The 18,618-nt window shown below is 54.8% G+C and overlaps 9 protein-coding genes across 9 annotated transcripts; 7 read left to right on the top strand and 2 right to left on the bottom strand.

The window, feature by feature from the left end:
• Nucleotides 1–1,095: 1,095 nt before the first annotated feature.
• PHYSODRAFT_488900 (hypothetical protein) lies at nt 1,096–1,974 on the top strand (the record flags this gene model as incomplete). Its single annotated transcript, XM_009527122.1, has 1 exon — nt 1,096–1,974. One exon carries the CDS (start codon nt 1,096–1,098, stop codon nt 1,972–1,974), a length of 879 nt encoding a protein of 292 aa, XP_009525417.1.
• A 3,945-nt stretch (nt 1,975–5,919) lies between these two features.
• Nucleotides 5,920–6,897, top strand: PHYSODRAFT_558230 (hypothetical protein; the record flags this gene model as incomplete). The annotated part of the gene is made up of 1 exon (XM_009527121.1): nt 5,920–6,897. The coding sequence occupies exon 1, from the start codon at nt 5,974–5,976 to the stop codon at nt 6,895–6,897; it is 924 nt and encodes a 307-aa protein (XP_009525416.1). The 5' UTR covers nt 5,920–5,973.
• Nucleotides 6,898–8,200: 1,303 nt separating this feature from the next.
• On the top strand, nt 8,201–8,718 carry PHYSODRAFT_354475 (hypothetical protein). Its single transcript, XM_009527120.1, has one exon. The coding sequence runs from the start codon at nt 8,305–8,307 to the stop codon at nt 8,665–8,667; it is 363 nt and encodes a 120-aa protein (XP_009525415.1). The 5' UTR covers nt 8,201–8,304; the 3' UTR covers nt 8,668–8,718.
• Nucleotides 8,719–8,961: 243 nt separating this feature from the next.
• PHYSODRAFT_491821 (hypothetical protein) lies at nt 8,962–9,533 on the top strand (the record flags this gene model as incomplete). Its single annotated transcript, XM_009527119.1, has 3 exons — nt 8,962–9,000; nt 9,064–9,215; nt 9,308–9,533. The coding sequence occupies 3 exons, from the start codon at nt 8,962–8,964 to the stop codon at nt 9,531–9,533; spliced, it is 417 nt and encodes a 138-aa protein (XP_009525414.1).
• Nucleotides 9,534–9,601: 68 nt separating this feature from the next.
• PHYSODRAFT_488976 (hypothetical protein) lies at nt 9,602–10,506 on the top strand (the record flags this gene model as incomplete). Its single annotated transcript, XM_009527118.1, has 5 exons — nt 9,602–9,638; nt 9,731–9,903; nt 9,976–10,070; nt 10,143–10,271; nt 10,356–10,506. 5 exons carry the CDS (start codon nt 9,602–9,604, stop codon nt 10,504–10,506), a joined length of 585 nt encoding a protein of 194 aa, XP_009525413.1.
• A 1,197-nt stretch (nt 10,507–11,703) lies between these two features.
• PHYSODRAFT_285769 (hypothetical protein) lies at nt 11,704–12,117 on the top strand (the record flags this gene model as incomplete). The annotated part of the gene is made up of 1 exon (XM_009527117.1): nt 11,704–12,117. One exon carries the CDS (start codon nt 11,704–11,706, stop codon nt 12,115–12,117), a length of 414 nt encoding a protein of 137 aa, XP_009525412.1.
• A 112-nt stretch (nt 12,118–12,229) lies between these two features.
• Nucleotides 12,230–14,566, bottom strand: PHYSODRAFT_330437 (hypothetical protein; the record flags this gene model as incomplete). Its single annotated transcript, XM_009527116.1, has 5 exons — nt 12,230–12,304; nt 12,411–12,662; nt 12,743–13,271; nt 13,330–13,768; nt 14,071–14,566. 5 exons carry the CDS (start codon nt 14,564–14,566, stop codon nt 12,230–12,232), a joined length of 1,791 nt encoding a protein of 596 aa, XP_009525411.1.
• Nucleotides 14,567–14,827: 261 nt separating this feature from the next.
• PHYSODRAFT_330436 (hypothetical protein) lies at nt 14,828–17,082 on the top strand (the record flags this gene model as incomplete). The annotated part of the gene is made up of 2 exons (XM_009527115.1): nt 14,828–16,174; nt 16,249–17,082. 2 exons carry the CDS (start codon nt 14,828–14,830, stop codon nt 17,080–17,082), a joined length of 2,181 nt encoding a protein of 726 aa, XP_009525410.1.
• A 157-nt stretch (nt 17,083–17,239) lies between these two features.
• Nucleotides 17,240–18,406, bottom strand: PHYSODRAFT_558225 (hypothetical protein; the record flags this gene model as incomplete). Its single annotated transcript, XM_009527114.1, has 1 exon — nt 17,240–18,406. The coding sequence occupies one exon, from the start codon at nt 18,404–18,406 to the stop codon at nt 17,240–17,242; it is 1,167 nt and encodes a 388-aa protein (XP_009525409.1).
• Between the last annotated feature and the right edge of the window lie 212 nt (nt 18,407–18,618).

Raw genomic sequence — 18,618 nt, 5'->3', positions numbered from 1 at the left:
GTTGCTTTGTAAAGGATCGACATGACTTCAATGGATAGACACCTAGTGATTTGGTGCTCAAGCTTTGACCGCAATCTCATCTCTATTACCCGTGCGAGTCACACAAACTTGCTGAGTCAGGTGGCTCGGAGAGCTGCACCGAGATGGTGTGCAAGGAGGCGGGCATCGTCTTCGAGCTCTGCTCTATCCGAGCGCCAGGGTACGCGAGCCGGTGAAAGTTGGGCGCTATTTCGCTAGCACCACGTATCGTTACCAAAACACCGCATCTTGAATTGCGTATGCTCTTTAGCAGATTTTGAATCCGTCGTTGCGGCATCTTCGCCAGGTGGTGGCCGAGTTTTGCCAGGTGCTCCCGTCTTCGAGTCTTCTCGAGGACGAGAGCCCACAATAGCCTCAAAAAGCTCTGACAAATGGCATCGCTGAGGAAATGCGCAGTTGGATGCAAGGGGAACTTTCTACCTGCTTTTTGGGGAGCGTTGCGTTTTGAAGTGAGTGGCGCGAGCACGCAGCCCCAACGCAACAACGCGTATATTGCCAGCGCGGGCTGCGGTCCGGCTTTAAGCCGTGCTGTGCTATCTTGGGTGCTGTCTACGAGCTTATTTTTGCTGAGGGAGGGCGGCCCTGAAGCGGTGAGATTTAGCGACTTTCAAGTTGAAAGTGGTAGTGCATCGCACTGGTAAAGTGGAGGTGTTCCAGCGGGGCTGTGGTGCACCTCACAACGCCGCGATATTTTTGAATTCCACCGTTGATACCCCTCAATTACACCGAGATTGTGCTGTTAGGACTGGTATTATTATACACGACCACAATAGCTCCATCTACCTATCTATCCGATGAAAGTCTCGCGTTGTGGTGCCGTCGGTCTCTGCCAACGCCAGGTGGTTCACCCTCGCTGCAATTGCGTGCGGCAATCATGCGAACAGCTGCACGTCAGTTTGCAATTCTCCCCGCCGACCATCTGCCCAGCCAGCGAAAAGCCGACGGCAGCAGACTCGCCCGCCCACCTACTACACCTCTGTCATAGGCAGCTTCAGCGCTCCGCGTCCAAACAGAGCTCAGTTCCATTTCCACCTCCTTCGACTCACTCAGACAATTATGGCAACCAACAACAGCAAAAACAACTCCGCCGCGACGGCTCCGTTCAGCCAGCTACCTCGTACCGTGAGCGGCAAGCGCGAGGCCGAACCGGTGAGCGCGGCCACTTCAGGTGAGCCCGCAGCCAAGCGTCCGTACTACGGCAAGTGCCAGTACAAGACCGGCAAGTGCTTCAACGAGCGCACGCTCAAGCGCAACGGTGACGCGCACTCGCTGTGCGAGGAGCACCGCATCAAGCAGAATTTGATCCAGCGCCGCAGCGACCGCAAGTATCAGACTGTGCACGCGATTCGCCGTCGGGAGCGTTCGCAGCGCCGCGCTGTGCTCAAGAAGCAGGTCTCGATGGCCGTGGCCCAGCAGCTATTCTACGAGCACCAGCAGCAGAAGACGTTAGGCATCCCGCTGCCCCAGCACCACCCCCTGCACGTGCTTACTGCCAACGCCAACGGTGCGGCTCCGGTGCCCGGTGCGACTGAAATCGTCGGTCTCGCTCCGCCTATCCAGGTGCCGCAGCCACCTTCGGCCTTTATGATGGACGGCCAAAACAGCATGGCCTCGCCTCTGGTTCTGTCTTTCCAGCCTCAAGGTGCGCGTGCGGAGTCCTCGAGCGCTTCGCTCCCGAAGATGCGAGCTGCGCCCTCGAGCGTCAAGGACGAGCCTACTCCGACTGGCATTGACGATTTCACCCCGGAATCGTTCCTGAACATTCCCATGGCGTCGGGTGCCCACAGCATGCCGGCACTCCGCGAGGACGAGATTGACGACAGCAGCAGCCTCGGCGACAACTTTGGCTACATGCCGATCGTCTCGTGCTCGGGTGACAAGGAGACTTGGAGCGACGACGACATCGAGTTCCTCCAGACCATTCTGCTCGCTTGAAGAGGAACCTCCCTCCACTCTACCGAGTTGTTCGACTGTCGCTATACTTTCATTATATAAGAGCGCCAAGGGAAGACTCTTTACCTTTTGTACGCAAACTAATACAAAACCTATTGACCACTGATTTTTAGGGCGATTTGATGTTGGTTATTTTGGCGAAATCTTGTTCTCTCAGCCTGAAGGGCTGAGAGTATACCGCTCACTTTTCGTTTCTAAACGTGCCCTGCTTCAACTTGGAGGTGTTTTAAACATATTTGTGAAATCTGGATCACTAAATATGGAAATATTTTATACTGTTTCTTTCGTTGTCTTGGTATGTGTATACTCTGCCCGTACGGAAGACTTCCATGGGGCGACCCTTCATATTTGTGAATTGGCAGATTCAGAAATTCCACCTCTCAATTGAATCTCGCTTTGAAGCCATTTACTTTTGAACATTTTTTCAGCAAAGTACGGTACTACCCCGGCTTAAGTTCATGGTTTGTTACGGCCATTGCGGATTGCACTATAGAAATACACTTTTACGGGATACAGCGGTAGGGCCACTCGCACGAGGGGACGCCCACCTCACTTGTTAAAGTACACAGGTCACTCGTTTAAGTGGCCCTTTCGGCCAATGAGATTCAGCCCAAAATATGGAGCTGTACCAGTTGCAGCTGGGAAGAGGCTTTCACTATGGCCCTTGAGCTTCAATTGGTACAGCCCGGCCATTTAAAAACGAGTTAGAAACATGGTGTACCGCACACTTGCTGTCGGATGGGCAGCCTGCAGAAAGAGGAAAGAAGCTTTCGCATTGAGCAGCACCAAGTTGGTGACCAATAGAGCTGCCGGAAGAGGCGAGTAATTCCTCCGGCCGGAAACAATTGCAGTAAAACCACTACAATTCTGGTAAAGAAGAGTGCACGAGAAAAAGCAAAATTCACATATTGAGATCCAAGATAACTCTGCAATTTCTTAGTGACGGAGGCATGTAGCACCTTGAAAGAAAGAGCAGAAGTATTTAGCTGTGGAAGTCAACAGAGGTAGAGTTGTGCGCATGGATTAGTGGGCTCGCGTGATGCAATTGCTACGGGGCTAATCTAATGAAAGCAACGCAAGTTTGACTTGGGCATGCAGAAGGCTGAGAGACCTCGTGCGCGAAGAGCCTCGAAGAGACTCGAGCAGCGCTACTGTTGATTTTCAAAATCAACCACCTCCGGAGGTGGTTGATTTGAAAAATCATCATGATGATTTCGAACTTCAAGTGGTACCGCTTGCTGTTCCCTCCTCGACCTCTGATACAATTTCAGCTGTTTTTGAAGTCCCTCCTTAACTAGAAATTGTTGTGTATGTATTTAGGCGAGTTTTCACACGAATCCTCTCCAAATAAACATGTTCACTATCACTATAAACAAGTCTTAGATGTCAACTCGCGATGATGGAGACATTGTGAGCTGCTGGACAGTGTTACGTTGGAGTCGGCCATTGCTAGGTATAAAGCTGAATATAAGAAGATGTATATGCACTAAGCAAGAGCCTGCGCGTGCTGGCGAAAAAGGAAGTGATAATTCGCTGTTTTCACCTACATGCGAAAACTGAGAGTGTGTACCCTACTTTGATTTGTTGATTTTTGGGGCAGAACGTTACTGATTATTCGGCCCCGTCTCTGTTGATATTTTTGTCGCCATTTTTAAGGTTCGACTCCCCCTATTTACTAAACTTAGTTTCATTCATCTCGCCTCTATAGAGAATGTGTCCGCATTCTTTTACTTATCCAACTCATCTCTTCAGCTGTGTGTCGTCAGCGTTTGTTCGCACGGACTCTCACTTGCTTCTTGTTGATTATCTGTCGCGGCTGTCGGTGGCACCGCCTCAACATCGGACCAAAAGCTTGAACCTGGCGGTGCACGTACAGAGTAATCATTAGCGACATCTACACAAGAAATCCATGGGGTGCTCTGTCCTTAAGCGACCAAACACCAATGCATACTTAGGAGCTTTAGCCTACTGCTCGTATTGGCGATGCATGGTGGATTTTGGTCGAAGTGCTACGGACGACAGGGCGGTCCCGCCTGAATGGCTCACATCGAATGTGACTAATAGCGTTCGACAGGGGTCGATGGATCAGCGCCCGAAATCGAACTCAAACAAGCCCACCCATGCCGACCTACCGCCACTAATGGGCATCGTCCTCCGTCGCCTCACCGCAGCATCAACCTCGCCAGATTTTCCGGGCCAATGTCATACGCGTTTCTGCTTCGTCCACGCATTCGTATACAGTCGGGCGGGTGTTCGACGATCGACTTGGTGCCACTATCGCCGGGTCGGTCGTTGACGCGCTGATCGCTTGACATGGGCACAGTTCGAGTTGGCGCGCCATGCCAGTCCGAAGCTAACTGGTCCCTGTAGCGCCTGACCAGGCAGTCAACACGCGCGCCTCGCCCTACCTGGCGATGGTCGCATGCAGAGGCGAGCGCGGAGCTAGTAGTCCGACAATTAATGAGGCAGCCTTAAAAAGAGCGCCACTACCGGTGGGAAGGGAATGCGCGTCCGAACACCGTTGACTGAGGCCGCTCCTGCAAGCACAGCATCGACTTCAGCGCAGCGAACGGTCCGCTACCGGGGCACTGCAACTTGAACACCTGATGACAGATGCAATAAAGACAGGACGGTATGTTATTATGGAGGCACCCACTTCAACTTGAACCTCACTTATGCATTGCTAGAGGTAGACCATCGGTCACTTCAACTTCTTTCTGCGTTGAACGCAGGACGGGAGGATGGCATTCGCTGCTAAGCGGCGGGACAACTGAGCCACGGGGGAGGAGCGCGCTTTGTTCGCGGCTCGTTGCGGGGCGTGTCGCGGACGGCACGGAGCAGCCGGTAGACGAACGGAGCATCGCTTCCTGTGCGGCGCTTCGGACGCAGCCCTGAGTTTGTCAAAGCGATTGCTGCGACTGCGATGCCGTGCGATCTTCAGTGACTTTGTGTGCTTGACCAGCAACTCAGGTCCCCAGTATCAGGCGTCGTTTCATCGGCATTGTCAATACACCCGCGAGCAAAGATGCACGCGCTAAGCCAGCTCGTTCATCGACGTAAGTAATCGCGTTCGAAGCTTGTCGGTGCTGTCGACGAACGCATCGAAGCCCTGGCCGTCCTTGCTGCAGGGCAGGATTCTCTCTCCTACGAACCTTAGCAGCTCCGTTCGACCTGAAGCGCGACGAGCGATCGCAGTCTCATTTCATTTCGGTGTGCCGGGTTGCGCACTGATGACTGGCCGCCAAAGAGCCGAGCCAGTGATCCCAGCGGAGCCCAGCCATCCACGCTTGACGACCGAGTCATGCTTGGTGAGCGGCGACGGTAATGCGGTTCTGCCTTCCCGAAAAATTCCTGCGCCAACTGTTGGTCGCACTCAGACAGGCTGGTATCATGTTTGAGAGGTCGCTGCAACGCGAGCACTGTCGACGGCGCAGCCAACTTCAGCTTTTCATCGGGTTTCGCAGGCTCGCCACTAAGGCGCACATTGATGAGCGCAGCATTCCTTGCGGACGAGCGCTAGATGGCTTCGCGAGGAGACCTGGACACCAGTAACTGCGCTCAGCCCATCGTGCGCGCTTGACGCTGCCTCGGACGCGTCGCCATACATCCCGCGCGAAATGGCCGCCACGCGAGTGGGTTCTTCGTAGGAGAGTTGGTCGCGCGCAAACCGACTATATGGGCGCGGTGTCCACAATGCTCGATGCCGTCGGTCAGGCGCTCGCTGGCTTCGGTACGCAGCAAGCCAAACCATAGCCAGCAGGATCGCGCGAGGAGCGACGACGGAGCCTTTCGTCGATGGCTAGGATCCTGCTCCTCCCTCGTTGCCCCGGATGAACGGGATGCTCCCTCGCCTCCCGTCTACAGACTCCGCTTGCGCGCTCGAGGTCCGACGGACGGTAGTCTCATTCTCCTATTTGCTCGCCGGGCAATACCTGCACCGCTCAAACGCGCTCGCCACTCCGTCCGACAGACTCCGCCAGCATGGTCCTCTGCGCGCAGTACACCAACTACCAGCAGCTGCACAGCCTGAAGCTCACCGCCACGATCCTGACCCACTTGGCCTCGCACACCCCAGCCATCCCCGGACGACACAAGACCAAACCCGCACGGCTGCCTGGTATCCGCTCGCTATTCAGCGCCGCCACCACCGACGATGCTGACTCGCCTCTGGCTTCCGACACTGCCATGTTGCCACCGTTGCAGTGCGCTGTGGGCCTCGTCAACCTCGGCAGCCCAGTCGCCGAGCAATCGCCCGTCGCCAGTCCAACAAAGCCAACTGTGGGCTCGCCGACCAGCCCAGGCATGACCCCCACCAGTCCGATCTGCCACGGCTCCACCTTCCCGGAGCCGTCGACCATCAGCCCGAAGACGCGTCGCCCACTATCGCTGCACGATCTGCTGTCCGCCGAGGCCCCCGCTGCGCTGCCCACTCGCCGCGGCAAGAACCCGCACCACCGCCGCCAATGCGGCATCGCCGACTGCCACAAGTACGCGCTGACCGGCGGGTTCTGCATCCGCCACGGCGGCGGCAAGCGCTGCAACTTCGAGGGCTGCCAGACGGTCGCTCAGAGCGGCGGCAGGTGCAAGGCCCACGGCGGCGGCAGCAAGTGCAAGGTGGCTGGCTGTGGCAGCGTGGCACGGCGCAAGGGCTTCTGCATGTCGCACGGCGGCCGCCAGCAGTGCAAGGTCGACGGCTGCGGCAAGTGCGCGCACGGCGGCGGCTTCTGCATCTCGCACGGAGGGGGCAAGCGCTGCTCCTCCAAGGCGTGCAACAAGAGCGCGCAGGCCGGCGGCTTCTGCTACAGCCACGGAGGAGGCAAGCGTTGCGCCGCGCCCGAGTGCTTCCAGGCCGCGCGCAAGGGCGGACTCTGCATCCGCCACCGCAAGGCCGCGCAGCGGGCTTGAAGCTCTTTGCTTGACACTCACTCGACGTTGAAGTCAGACCCGGAGTGGTGCAATCAATTGCGTACACCATCACTCACAACCATCACTCACCCCAGCCCTAATTACTAATGCGTATTTATATTTGCAGTCTAACAGTCAAGATAATCCGATACATATCGTTTTTCTGTTCCCATCCATTCCGTTAGGAAACTCTGTTTCAGAGGGGGTTCTACGATTTGTTTCAGCCAATCCGATCGCGTTCTCGTCTTAACCGACTGAAAGACTGGTCATTCCCCCTTTAGACAGCAGACGCCTGAACCGTCCGCCCTCTTCCGAGCCGCTGCCTGCCGAGACCAAGAAGCCAACGCGCGCGTGTGGCTGTCTGTGCTCGTCTGCCTCTGACCGCCGCCCCGCCCCGCAGCTTCTCCCTCTGCTCGCGTCGCCTCTCGACCGAGCTAGACTCTGCAACCTTCGCTCGCCCGACTTTCTTTCGTTCGCGAGCGTTCACATGAGCGCCGCCTCAGCCGTCTCTACTACTCGCCGCAGTCCCTTCGAGGGCCAGCGGCTCGACACGATGGCGCCAATGACCCACCAGTCGCGGCGTCTTCTTCTTGGCGCTTAGGCGCCGGGAACCCGCCTCCAGCCTCGCTCTCGGCGCTGCGTGAGGCCGCAGACTCGCCCCTGTATTGGAGCGAGAATGATGGTCCATCGCTGCTGCCGCAGAGCGGGCTGGAGGCGGCCGACGCTTGTCGGGAGGCGTGTCTCGACAAGCCCAGAGAGAGGAGGAACAGTGTGGAACTACAAGGAGGAGAGGGGAAGCAGAAGGAGAAAGAATGCGTGGAGCAAGTGGAAGACTCGCTCAATGTGGACGAACTCAGCGAGTTGTTCTCGAACGTGGAGCAGGAGGAGCTGTCCGGCGTGGACTACAGTGTGTTCATCGAGGACGAGGATGCCATCAACGTGGAGGAGATCAGCCAGGTGTTCTCGTGGCTGGAAGACAGCAAGGACGGCTGCGTGGAGGTGACGACGTCGTCGCCCGTGGATGTTGTCGACACCAAGGAGCTGGAGCTGGAGACAGCGGACGTGGAGAAGTCACTCGGATTTTTCAGTGCTTTTGAAGACGTCGCAGCGATCCAAGAGCAGGAACAAGCGGACGCCGAGAATGTGGCGATGTTGTCGGAGATCATCTCTGCGACGCTCGAGGACAAAGACGCGATCGAGTCAGTGGAAGGCTCGTACTCGGTTGCCGACTGTGAAGACGCCAAGAATGTGGACTTGATGGCGGACCTGTTCACCTCGCTCGAGGCGAGCAGTACCGGTAGCCAAGCAGAAGGGCCCGACAGATCAGCGGTGACCCGCGATTGGATTGACGCGCTGGAGGTGGACAACGAGTCGTCGTTGTTCACGGAGCTGGAGCGGACGGAGAAAATGCAGACGAAGATGGAGACGCAGACGGAGGTGCCCGCCCCCGTCAAGGTGGACTCGCGGGTCTTCGTGCCCACGTTCTCGGTGCGAATCGACCAGCAGCGATCCGGGCGTCGGCCTCCAGTCGGACCCAACAGCAACCTGCTCGTGGGTCCGCCCGGCGTCCTGATGGCCGGGCCGCCACCGCCGTCCCGCGAGGAGCGCGTCGGGAAGTCCAAGCGGAAGACACGCTCGCCCGCGACGAAGCAGCCCGACCCGTCAATTTCCGACACGCGACGCGCCAGCGCCGCCAAGCGCCAGCGCGTCAAGGGCCGCTTCGTGCGCGACTCGCACGCTTTCGTCTCCATCACCGCGCTCCAGCAGTGAGTTCCTACCTGAGCGTCCTTTCAATCTCAAATGCATTAGTGTTCCATCTTCTGCTTGGTGCTGTGCTTTGCTTGGTGCCTTGCCGATCATTTTCGCGCTCATAATTATCCACCAGTAAGAACACGCACAGATGAGAAATGCAGTTCCAGAATGTACTCGATCTCGCAGTGTATTTTCGACCGAAATCCGAATCATCCATATGGGAAATGCGAGCATATCATATTTGCGCGACCTGCAGTACCGCAGGTTCAACTGGTCCGACCTTCTCGCGCAGTCCTGAAATTCCGCGGCAGTATGTGGAGTTACATGGCGGCGGCGCTGGGCATCGCGAGCGTCTCGAGCGCGTGCGAAGCCCCGGAAGACGCATCACCATCGGCCTCTCCGCCCAGCAACCAGGACGGCGACGTCGAGCGCGCGAGCTTCCGACTGCGCAGCCGCGGCTGGCTGGACAGAGAGAACGAGCTGTTCCTGTCCGTCCCCAAGAACGCCACAGCGCGCTGCAACGTTATTTTCTTTCCTGGAGACGTCCAGGACTTCAAGGCCGCCATGTACGTTACCCTGTATTTGGCAGCTCTAAGCGGTTCTTATTGGAAATATTTTGTATATTATTTCTTATTTGTTTTTGTGATTTGTTTCTTAGGTTGGCTGGACCTTTTGCAGACTACAGTGACTACGCCTATGAGGCGGTGGCGGAGCTGCTGGGTGACAAGTTTGGCGACACGTGCAATGTGTGGGTGGTGAGACCCAGCCGCTTCAAGCACGAAGCCTACAGCAGCTTTGACAATTTTGTGACGACTAATGAATACGGAGCAGCTACAAAGTGTACGTTGCTGGCAGACAAGGCTTACGACTGCTTCAACTATTGACTGATTCATTGATGTGTACTTGTACAGATGACCCGACCATCTACGCTTCGAAGCACTTGGCGTCTTTGATGCAGAACACCCAGGCGACATTGAGACGGCGAGGAGGTACAGCCGTTGGCATACTCGCAGTATCTGTTGCTAAGCTTTATAGCTGGAGCTGTTTGGACGTTGCTAACTTGTAATTGTGTATTATGCAGTGAATGTGTCGACAGCGCTTCCGATGCACCTCCTAGGTTTTAGTAAAGGAGGCATTGTGTTGAATCAACTGGTGACGGAGCTCGTGCGCTACTCTTTCAGCACGAAGCGGTCAAATAGTGGCCAGATTCGACAGGGATCTGCTTTTGCTAGTACTCGACAATTTTTCTCTGCGGTAAGTGAAATGCTCAGAAGGTTCATATTAGCAATAGGTCTTCTAACAGCAAGTGTGGGCTTGATATGGCAGATCAATTCAATCCATTGGCTCGACTCCGGTAACGGCTCACTGGAAGGCGCTATGCCCACGGAAGAGCTGGCGTTGTCAATCCTCTCGCAATACGAGTAAGTGCATACCTTCTTGCTGCAACGAAGCACCTTCATGCCCACTTACTAACCTCGGTTGCTGTGCAATAGACAACTTCGGCTGTTCGTTCACGTGACGCCGTATCAATATGAGGCTACGACTCGGCCGTGGATAAAGACTGAAGTGAATGGCTTCGTGAACAAGATGGACCTACTTGGCGCTGATATCCAACTTATTATGTACGTATGACTAGCCGCATCGCTTTTTGGGGCGTACCTATGGACTAACTGGGCTTGCATTGGTTTGCATATTATTTTACTTAGCTATTTCGAGGGCGATGAGGGATCGTTAGCATCTCACTTCCACATTTTGCAAGATTTTGAGGCCAGTCGTTCGTTCAAAGCCAAAGGGGAAGGACTCACGAGCTCCCCAGAGCATGCCGTACAACCTGTTCGGATTCAGGTGTGCAAATAATGCAAGTCATTTATTCAAGACCTTCCACCCCTTGCTCTTGTTCTGCAGTGTATCATCGACAGCATTTGTCGACTGTCGCATTCGCAGTCGTTGCCAGTTCAAGAGCAGCCAGTTTTCCCACCCCCATCCTGGACGAATGGCATGGCCTCTACCTTCTACCCCAGGGCGCAGCCTCTATCTCGGTATCCGATCTTCGGTAAACCAGCCGATACATATCCGCCACGCAAAACTACAAAATTCCTACTGGTATCTATCCTTCAATATTCCTCTCTCGCCCCTTCAATTGAAGAAATACATTGAACCGCACGAGATTGGGATATTCTTCACGACACCTGCTGTTGTTCGCGCTTCGAAATGACGGACGATCATTGCTTTCTGCTTGACGGACGGTACCTGTGTACTGTCAATCTGCATGTATTACGTGCACTTCTCAAGAAGATAGTGCCAACATCCTAGAAATTAGATTGTCGATTTGCAGTCTTCACACAGCGTCCCCCGCTTTCAAGATTTGCGATATTAATTAAAGGGGGCAAACACTATTGGCTCTCCGCGCCCCACTACATCAAAAAGTTCTTGGCTGGAGCGTCATCCAGGCGCCTTCGACCATTCAACTCCTTGCAGACGATTTGCTTCAGGAATTCGGGGCCAATTTGATGATGTTCAGGACCTGAACATGAACATGTTCAGCCGCACGCGACCGCGGAATTCTCCATGAGCAACACTAACAATTTGTCAATACACCACAACAACCATTCAACAACAATCCTAAAGCTCGCGTACGTGCGGACTGTAAGTCTGCCAGCGTCGTGTTGCCCACAACGAGACGATTACCTTGACACAATCATCGGGCCATCAACATTCTCGTCAAAGGCTTCTTGGCCGCAAATGTGTACATCTGAGGATGGGGTGCTTCCGGAACTTTGTTTACACTGTCGAACCACTTTGGTCGGCGCGACAACAAAAAGCTTGCACGCAGCACTGTACGGAGTAACTCAAAACGCTCCGTTGGAATGAAGGAGACGATTAGTACGTACAGTGCATGATTGGATGCGCGGCGACGCCAGCCTGGATTCTGGAGTCGTAAACCTCTTTTGCGTTCGGATCTCGGTTGTCGGAGTCGCATCAAAAGCGCTGGCGTCGGCACTCACTTCTCAATTCACGCTAAACCCGAGGCAACCACCATCGCCGCCGCCACCAATGCGTCTGCACATACTCGCTTTACTACTGATGCTTATCATCTGCATCTCAAGCGTCGATGCCATCTCCACCACCACCAACAAAGACACACAAATTCAGCCCAGACGATTTTTGAGAAGTGCCCCCAAGGCTCCCGACAACGACAGAAGCGCCAGCTCCCCGAAGCCCTTGAAGGTGAATTCTGGTTCCAAGCTGAAAAATAAGTTGGAGCGCGTTAGCGTTCCTGCGATTACAATGGAGAACGAGATGTGGAACAAAATCCTGACTCCCATGTTCAAGGAGTTCTACCGCAAAGAGATCCACCCAAAGCGAGTGTCCAAGTTCTTGGCAACGGTAAAACCTCGTGAAGCTAGAGACAACATCGGCGAGCTGTACAAGTCCTGGTACAACATTCGTGCTGCGAACAGGAGATAAATATTATATACTACCGAGCAAACTACGAGCACGTCTTTAGATGAAATTAACTAGAATAAAAATGCTAAAGGAAGATGAATACGACCCACTTGCAACCGGAACCCCTGGCGGCTTAAGCCTCAGCCTCACTTTTCTTCACGACCATTTCGACAGCATGGAGCAGCTCCTGCGTTCTCAAGTTGCCCGTCTCCGAGTATAAGCCGAAAACTTCTCTCGATCCTCAGGCCCCGACAAATCTAACAGCAGCACTTCCGTAATGTACGCATATCCAGCAGGTGAGTCATTCTGCCCACTTCTCCGAACATACTACTGATGTCTTCATGCGTCTGCGTTACAACCAACACGAGAACGTTGACCATAGACCCGAACGACGCCTTCGTGAATTCGTCGAGGTCTGTGAGCATCTTGTCAAACTTGGCGCATTCCTCAAGTACACTCGTCTTGCTGAGCTTAGTTGTCACCACCGTGAGCCCCACCGTTAGCGTGCATATCCCGAAGAAATACGCATTGACGCGCTGCGGTCTTTTACTTGAAAAATGCTGGTCCTCATTACAAGCAGAGCATCCGTCGAAGCTGAGTGCGGACGGAACTTGAAGCACAGCGATCTCAGCTTGCCAGCACTTACAGATAGCACAATGGTGATCTCGCGCATCAGACGTGGCCAGTCTTCCACGTTAGCGCTCTCAGCCTCCATCACATTATCCGAACATGTGTCGGAGTAGTCACTGTCACTATCGGGCACGATCTGTGGCAGGACCAGGAATTTGGCGGGGTAGTGAATACCAGCGTCCAAGTACTTGCCGAGGACCGAACCACTCTTAATAAAACCAGACAGCATGCTCCTCGACTTGCTTCCAGGCTCAGTCATCTCTTGAAGGCTCTTCAAGCAGAGCCACTTCAGAATATCAGCGCTGTTGGGCCCCATGTAGCTCATACTGTCCGCAATGTGCTCAATGTGTTCACGCAGCGGATAGAGCATATTCAGGACGTCACGCTTGGACGAAGGTAGCGCAAACACCTTTGCTTTCGACAGCGCGTCTTCCCAGGAAAGGTGGCACAACTCCAATATGTGCGCGATGGTCTCCTCCTCCATGCATTCGTCATCCTCCACATCACCCGTCACATCAACGACATTGCCATGGTCGGAGAAGCGACTTGTACGTACGGAGTGCACGGTGGAGTTTCGCACATTCATCAGCACTCGGTTCGCACTCTTCAGCTTCAGTCAGGCTTGCAAACGTCGGATGATTCTCCAGCAACTCAGACAACGCCTGAGGGTACCCGGAGGATTTCTCAAACAGTAAGCGGGCTGCAATCGCCAAGTCTTCTTCAGATTTGAGCCCCCACCGCTCTCTCAGTGTTAGCTCGCAGCCGCGACGCACTTTGGTCTTGCACAAGATTTCATAGATCTCAGTAGGACGAAAGTACAGACCATGATAGCAGTAGGGATCGCCACTCTGGACGAGCTGGAGGAAGGAGCCGCAGCCTGTAAGAACGATATAAAACTGCGGGACGGTCATCCACGTGCACAAAATATCGCTGCAAAACTGGATAAACAGCTCCAAGCTCCCAGCTCCACCTTCGTCTCTCATGAACCAGACGTGAATTTGGTCCAGGACAACGAAGAGAGGACCCAACGCCTTCACCACCGCTAGCGAATGCCGTGACATTCACTGACGTCTCAGACAGCATCGGCATCTCGGTTCCCGGCTCGAGTTGTCGCCTCACAGCCTCCGCCAACGCCTCATTCGCGACTTGAGCTGTTATCTTTCGACCGCGAAATTCTGCATTGGCACTGGGGGGTAAATCGTATGACACGCACAGAGCTCCTTCTGGAAACGTCCTCGAGCAGCTTCCGGCCACAATTCACGACACCATTGAATGTAGTTGGTAGCAAGAACGGTTTTGCCTGTGCCAGAAGGGCTATCAAGCAGCGGAATTACGTGGACAGACCCATGGGGTCTATCCACAGCCTTTTCACAGCTTCGTTGAATATGACGCAGAAAAGCCTCCCATCTGCCAGATTAGGAGTCTCTTCTGGAGGCATTTGAGTCCACGTTGGCTGGATGACGAGCTTTCCAGGCTTGCGAACCAGAATCTGGATGGCTTCATCGTCTCCAGAGTCCAGGAACTTGTACTTGGATAAGCGATACCGCGACACCAGGAAATTTGTAGCCGACATCGCCTTGTAGACCTCAAACAGCACCATACCTCGCCAAAGTTGCATAAGGTGCTCACTCGTTACTTCTAGGCCGGAGCCGCCTACCATCCGTGGAGCGTATAAATCCAACGCGAAGTCTTCACAGTCGATGCTTTCTGGCGCATGGAACTTCATAGCAGCCTTCAACGCAGTCACTCGCTGTTTTGGGTCGCTTCGAAAGGCGAACTCGGTGCCATCGTTAACCACAATACACTCCAGCAGGAGCCCTCGAGACTGTTGCTGGCCCATTGCTTGGAATCCTAGTGGCGGCGGTAGGCTGAATTGAAAATGAAAAATGGCGAGTCGCCAACAATCAGTGATGAACGATATTTGACTCGATGACAGTAGGCGACTGACCTGAACGAAAGCAGCTCTCGCGAGCATTCTCCGATTCAGCCACGATTCAGCAAGAAACAGTCGCGAGAGGCATCACCACCACCGCCGCCGCCGCCACGAGTGATTCAGCTCAAGTGCATCATTGTAAACGTCGGAGCCGTCGTCAGGGTGACCATGAACGAAGGTAACGACGGACAAGAACTCAAGTTCGCGCTGGAGGAGCAAGCGAGGCTGCACTGCGCTGCCATCGAGTTGAAGCTATTTGTTGCAAGAAATGTGGACGGGTCGTGGTTTACTGTCACGGAGGAGCACCTGCGCCAGATGGAGGAGGGGTTTGTGCCCTACGAGGTCTTCCGGCTGATGAACGCGGCCAACACGATACGTGTGTGGAAAAAGCTGTCTGAGTACAGGCTTCCAAGTGCCGATCAACTGCAAGATGACGAGTACCATCTTTTGGTTCAGAAGCCTGGCCACCTTGGTGTTGAGCCGATTTGGAAAACTGAAACAATGCCGTCAGATACGCTTTTGGGCGGCTGGATGCATTGCGTGATGAAGCAGAGCGCTGTCAGAGACTTCGAGATGGTTCACAGCACCAACTACGAAGCCCTTCAAGACGCCAAGCAACCCCGTTCATTCGTGATCCCAATTTCTAACAACTTGCCCGAGCTGGGGAATACGATACTCGGGTGGAACTACATTAAGTGGTGCCGAGAGATGTGGCCTGTGGAGTCGCCAAGAAACCCGTTCCCACACGAGCTGTGCGCCTGCCACACCATCTTCCTTTCTCCTCCGTCGCCCGAGTTACTTCGAGGACCTGTGAGCGCCCCACTCGTTATCACGTCGCTGGTGCGAGCCATAAATAATGAACTCGAACCTGACACCAAGCTGGACGTCACAGCGGCTAGCGCGATGGATTTGGCTTCACTCACGAAAAGCCTAGTGAAGAAGCTGGGGCCTCTTTTCATCGTCTTCGATGACATTGGACGCTGGTTCATGAACCCTCCAGCCACCACAACGGAGCTTAGCTTGTTCCACGCATTCTGTAGGGATGTATCGCAAGTGTGGATGGAGATTCCGCGGGTATATTTTCTGGTGCTAGGTGAAACTGGACTCTTGCGGAATGTACACGAGCAGACCATGACGATCAACGGCTCGGAAGCAGCAAAGTTTATCTTCTGGAATACTTCGGGTAATTCTCAGAGGGTACTTGACCTTTTGCTGGAGTGCAGAACCTACAAGGACTTGAAGATATACGAGACTCCTTACTTAGCCTACGAGTGGCGGTGCATCCAGGGAGAAGTGCTTAAATACAGGGCACTTCTTCGAACATGGCTGCTTGGAGACGCGAGTGTTGATCTAACGGCCAAGGTTGAGGATTTCGATGGAGCCCTTGTCGTTGGAGAGCAACTGCTGCATCGTTTCCGACTAAGGTGGGAAGGCACTCTGAACAAGGTAACGATCTACGCTCTACCTGTAGTGAAACGAGAGATGGTCAACCTGGTGTATCGCCTGCGTGACCACGTGCGATATATCGGTGACGTCTTCGGGTATCTACCGCTCGATTTCTCGGAAGTATATCAGTGGCTTGCCTCAAGCGCTGGATCGACCTGTTTGCCGAGCCTGGTTTGCCCAAAGAGAAGCTGCCTGCATTTTTCAAGGAGAACACCGTCTTTGGGGAGTATCCATCCGTGCACTTCTCCGACAACATCATAGCGACGCCCCAGATCCGGCCCGGTACAAACATCCGATCGCTATGTTTTGGGCAAATTATTGATCTGGAGACAGCAAAAGCCGAGAGCTGGCCGCAACTTATGCTGGAGGTTAGTGGCAAGTTGAAAGCTGGCGAGTGGAAGGCTCTCGACAAGGACGACGACTCGTTTTGCTTGAAGGCTCACCCGTTGTGGCCCGATAAGCCTTCAGAGTCGTCTGCGACCAATGCGATTTTAATGACACGGCAAAGAGATAATACGACTGGTTCTTCAGGAGACCCGGCCCAGGAATCAGAAGCCAGCGAGTGGCAACCACCGCCTTGCCGTACACTTACAGTGGGGTTGGTCATGAACTTTGCGTCGAATGCAGTGGACAGCACTGAGCTGAAGACGCAGTGCCAGCACTTCAACGCGTTGTTTGAGAACATGAGTAAGGGTACGAGGGAGGCCGTTGGTGTCATGACCAATGTGCTTGTTGTATTCGCGCTGGAATGCTCGGAGGAGGCGAAGCATTTGTTCGAGAACGATAAGACGAAGCTACTGGCCGACTACAAGCTCATTCAAGACATTGTGTTGCTCGATTTGACTTCGTCCGAGCAGCGATCCGCCTTCTTTGGATTCGACAGCCGGGACAAGACGACCGGGCCTTTGACCGACACCATCGAGAAAGTTGTGGAAAAGATTGTCGAGCCTCGCGCCAAGAAGAAAAGGAAGCTGTAAGGGTGGCGGCAAAAATGGTCTCGCCGATGGCAGCACATTTCGTTCTGTATTGCTCTTTTCCATTCAAACAAACAGAAATACACTATACTTCCTGGTGAACCTTCGTTTGGTCCGGACGGAAAACGTATCACAGGCAGCATCCTGGTTCAGGCTCTTCCTAGTTCTTGCCCTTTTTGCTGCGCTTCTGGGTGGTCGACGTGGTCTTGCTAGAGGAAGAAGTCGTCTTCTTCGAGGGGCCGTTCAGAGGAGCGTTCAAGCTCGCGTTAACGCTGGGCGTCTTCTTCATGCCTTTGCGCTTGTTCTTGTAGCAGCGCTTGCGAGATCGGCAGCACAGGCCGCACGTCAGCACACACAGCGTCGTCGTGAACAGCCACCACACGAGGCGCAGCGCCAAGCGGATCTGGAACAGAACCAGCGGCACCGCCAAAACAACCAGCACGCCGTCCACCACCTTCTGCGCGTGGTTTGCCACGTGCTCGTTCTGCTCCAGCAGCGTGATCGCCTCAACGCGCGCCAACTTGGCGCGACGCAGAGCTTCCTGCGAGTAGACCACGGCCTGCTCCTTGGCCTTGGCCACTTTCTGCTGCACGATCGGCAGATACTTCTCCAGGTGCGGGTGCACCGACTTGTGCACGTCCACGAGGATCGGGTCGAGCGTGGCAGCCAAGTTGTCCTGGTAGAACTTGCTCGTGGTGTCGCATGCCGTCTTCTTGGCGTCCTCGATCGTGACCTGCACGTGGTCGAGCGCGCCCGACTGCTCGTCCAGCTTCTGCTGGGCGAAGACGAGCGCCTGCTCCGCCACCACCAGCGCGTCATCGTAGTACGCCGACAGCAGCGAGGCCATCGTGAGCTCCACCGACGTGGTCTCGCTCAGCTCCATGCTCATCGCGCGGTTCTTCTTCTCCAGCGCCTGCAGGTTCTTGTCTAGCGTCGAGGCGCGCTTGATCTCGTCCGCCAGCTTGTCCAGCGCGGCCTTGAGCTCGGCCTGCGCCTTGTCTACGGCCTCTTTCTGGCTGCCCACGTCCTTCTCCAGCACCTCCACGTCCTTCGTGAGCGCCGCGATCTCGCCCTGCAGCTTGAGCACGATGGCCTCGTGCTTCTGGGCCACGTCGGCCAGCAGCCGCGTCTTGTCGGCGGCCTGCGAGTCCACCTGGAGCTGCAGCGCGGCGTTCGACTGCTGCAGCTGGTCGACCTTGGACTCGAGCGCGGTGACGGCGGACGGCGCGAGGCACTCGCCGGCGTCTTCCTTCACGGGGGCGGCGTCTTTAGCGCACACAGACACGGCCAGCGCCGCGGCGAGCAGCGTCAAGCGGGTTACGCGCATGATGGAGGACAATGCAGTTGGATCGACCTCGGAGGAATGAGATGTGACTGCTGAAGTCGAGCATACTGAGTGCAAGTGAAAGAGAATGCAGACATTCGATTGGTCGAACTGAGATCATGATTTGCCCAATCGAAAGTGAGAACGGTGGGCGACACGTCACTCGTTGCGGTGTATGCGATCTACTGCCGTGGCGCTCGATCTGCGGCGTGCAT

Source organism: Phytophthora sojae (genome assembly GCF_000149755.1).
Source record: "Phytophthora sojae unplaced genomic scaffold PHYSOscaffold_3, whole genome shotgun sequence".
In the NCBI taxonomy this organism is placed as follows: domain Eukaryota; phylum Oomycota; class Peronosporomycetes; order Peronosporales; family Peronosporaceae; genus Phytophthora; species Phytophthora sojae.
The sequence above is the reverse complement of the archived record's forward strand: the minus strand, read 5'-3'. Positions and strand labels throughout refer to the sequence as shown.

Excerpts from the sequence above, each read along its gene's own strand:
- PHYSODRAFT_354475 (XM_009527120.1), top strand. The coding sequence starts at position 8,305 with ATGCAGACGAAGATGGAGACGCAGACGGAGGTGCCCGCCCCCGTCAAG.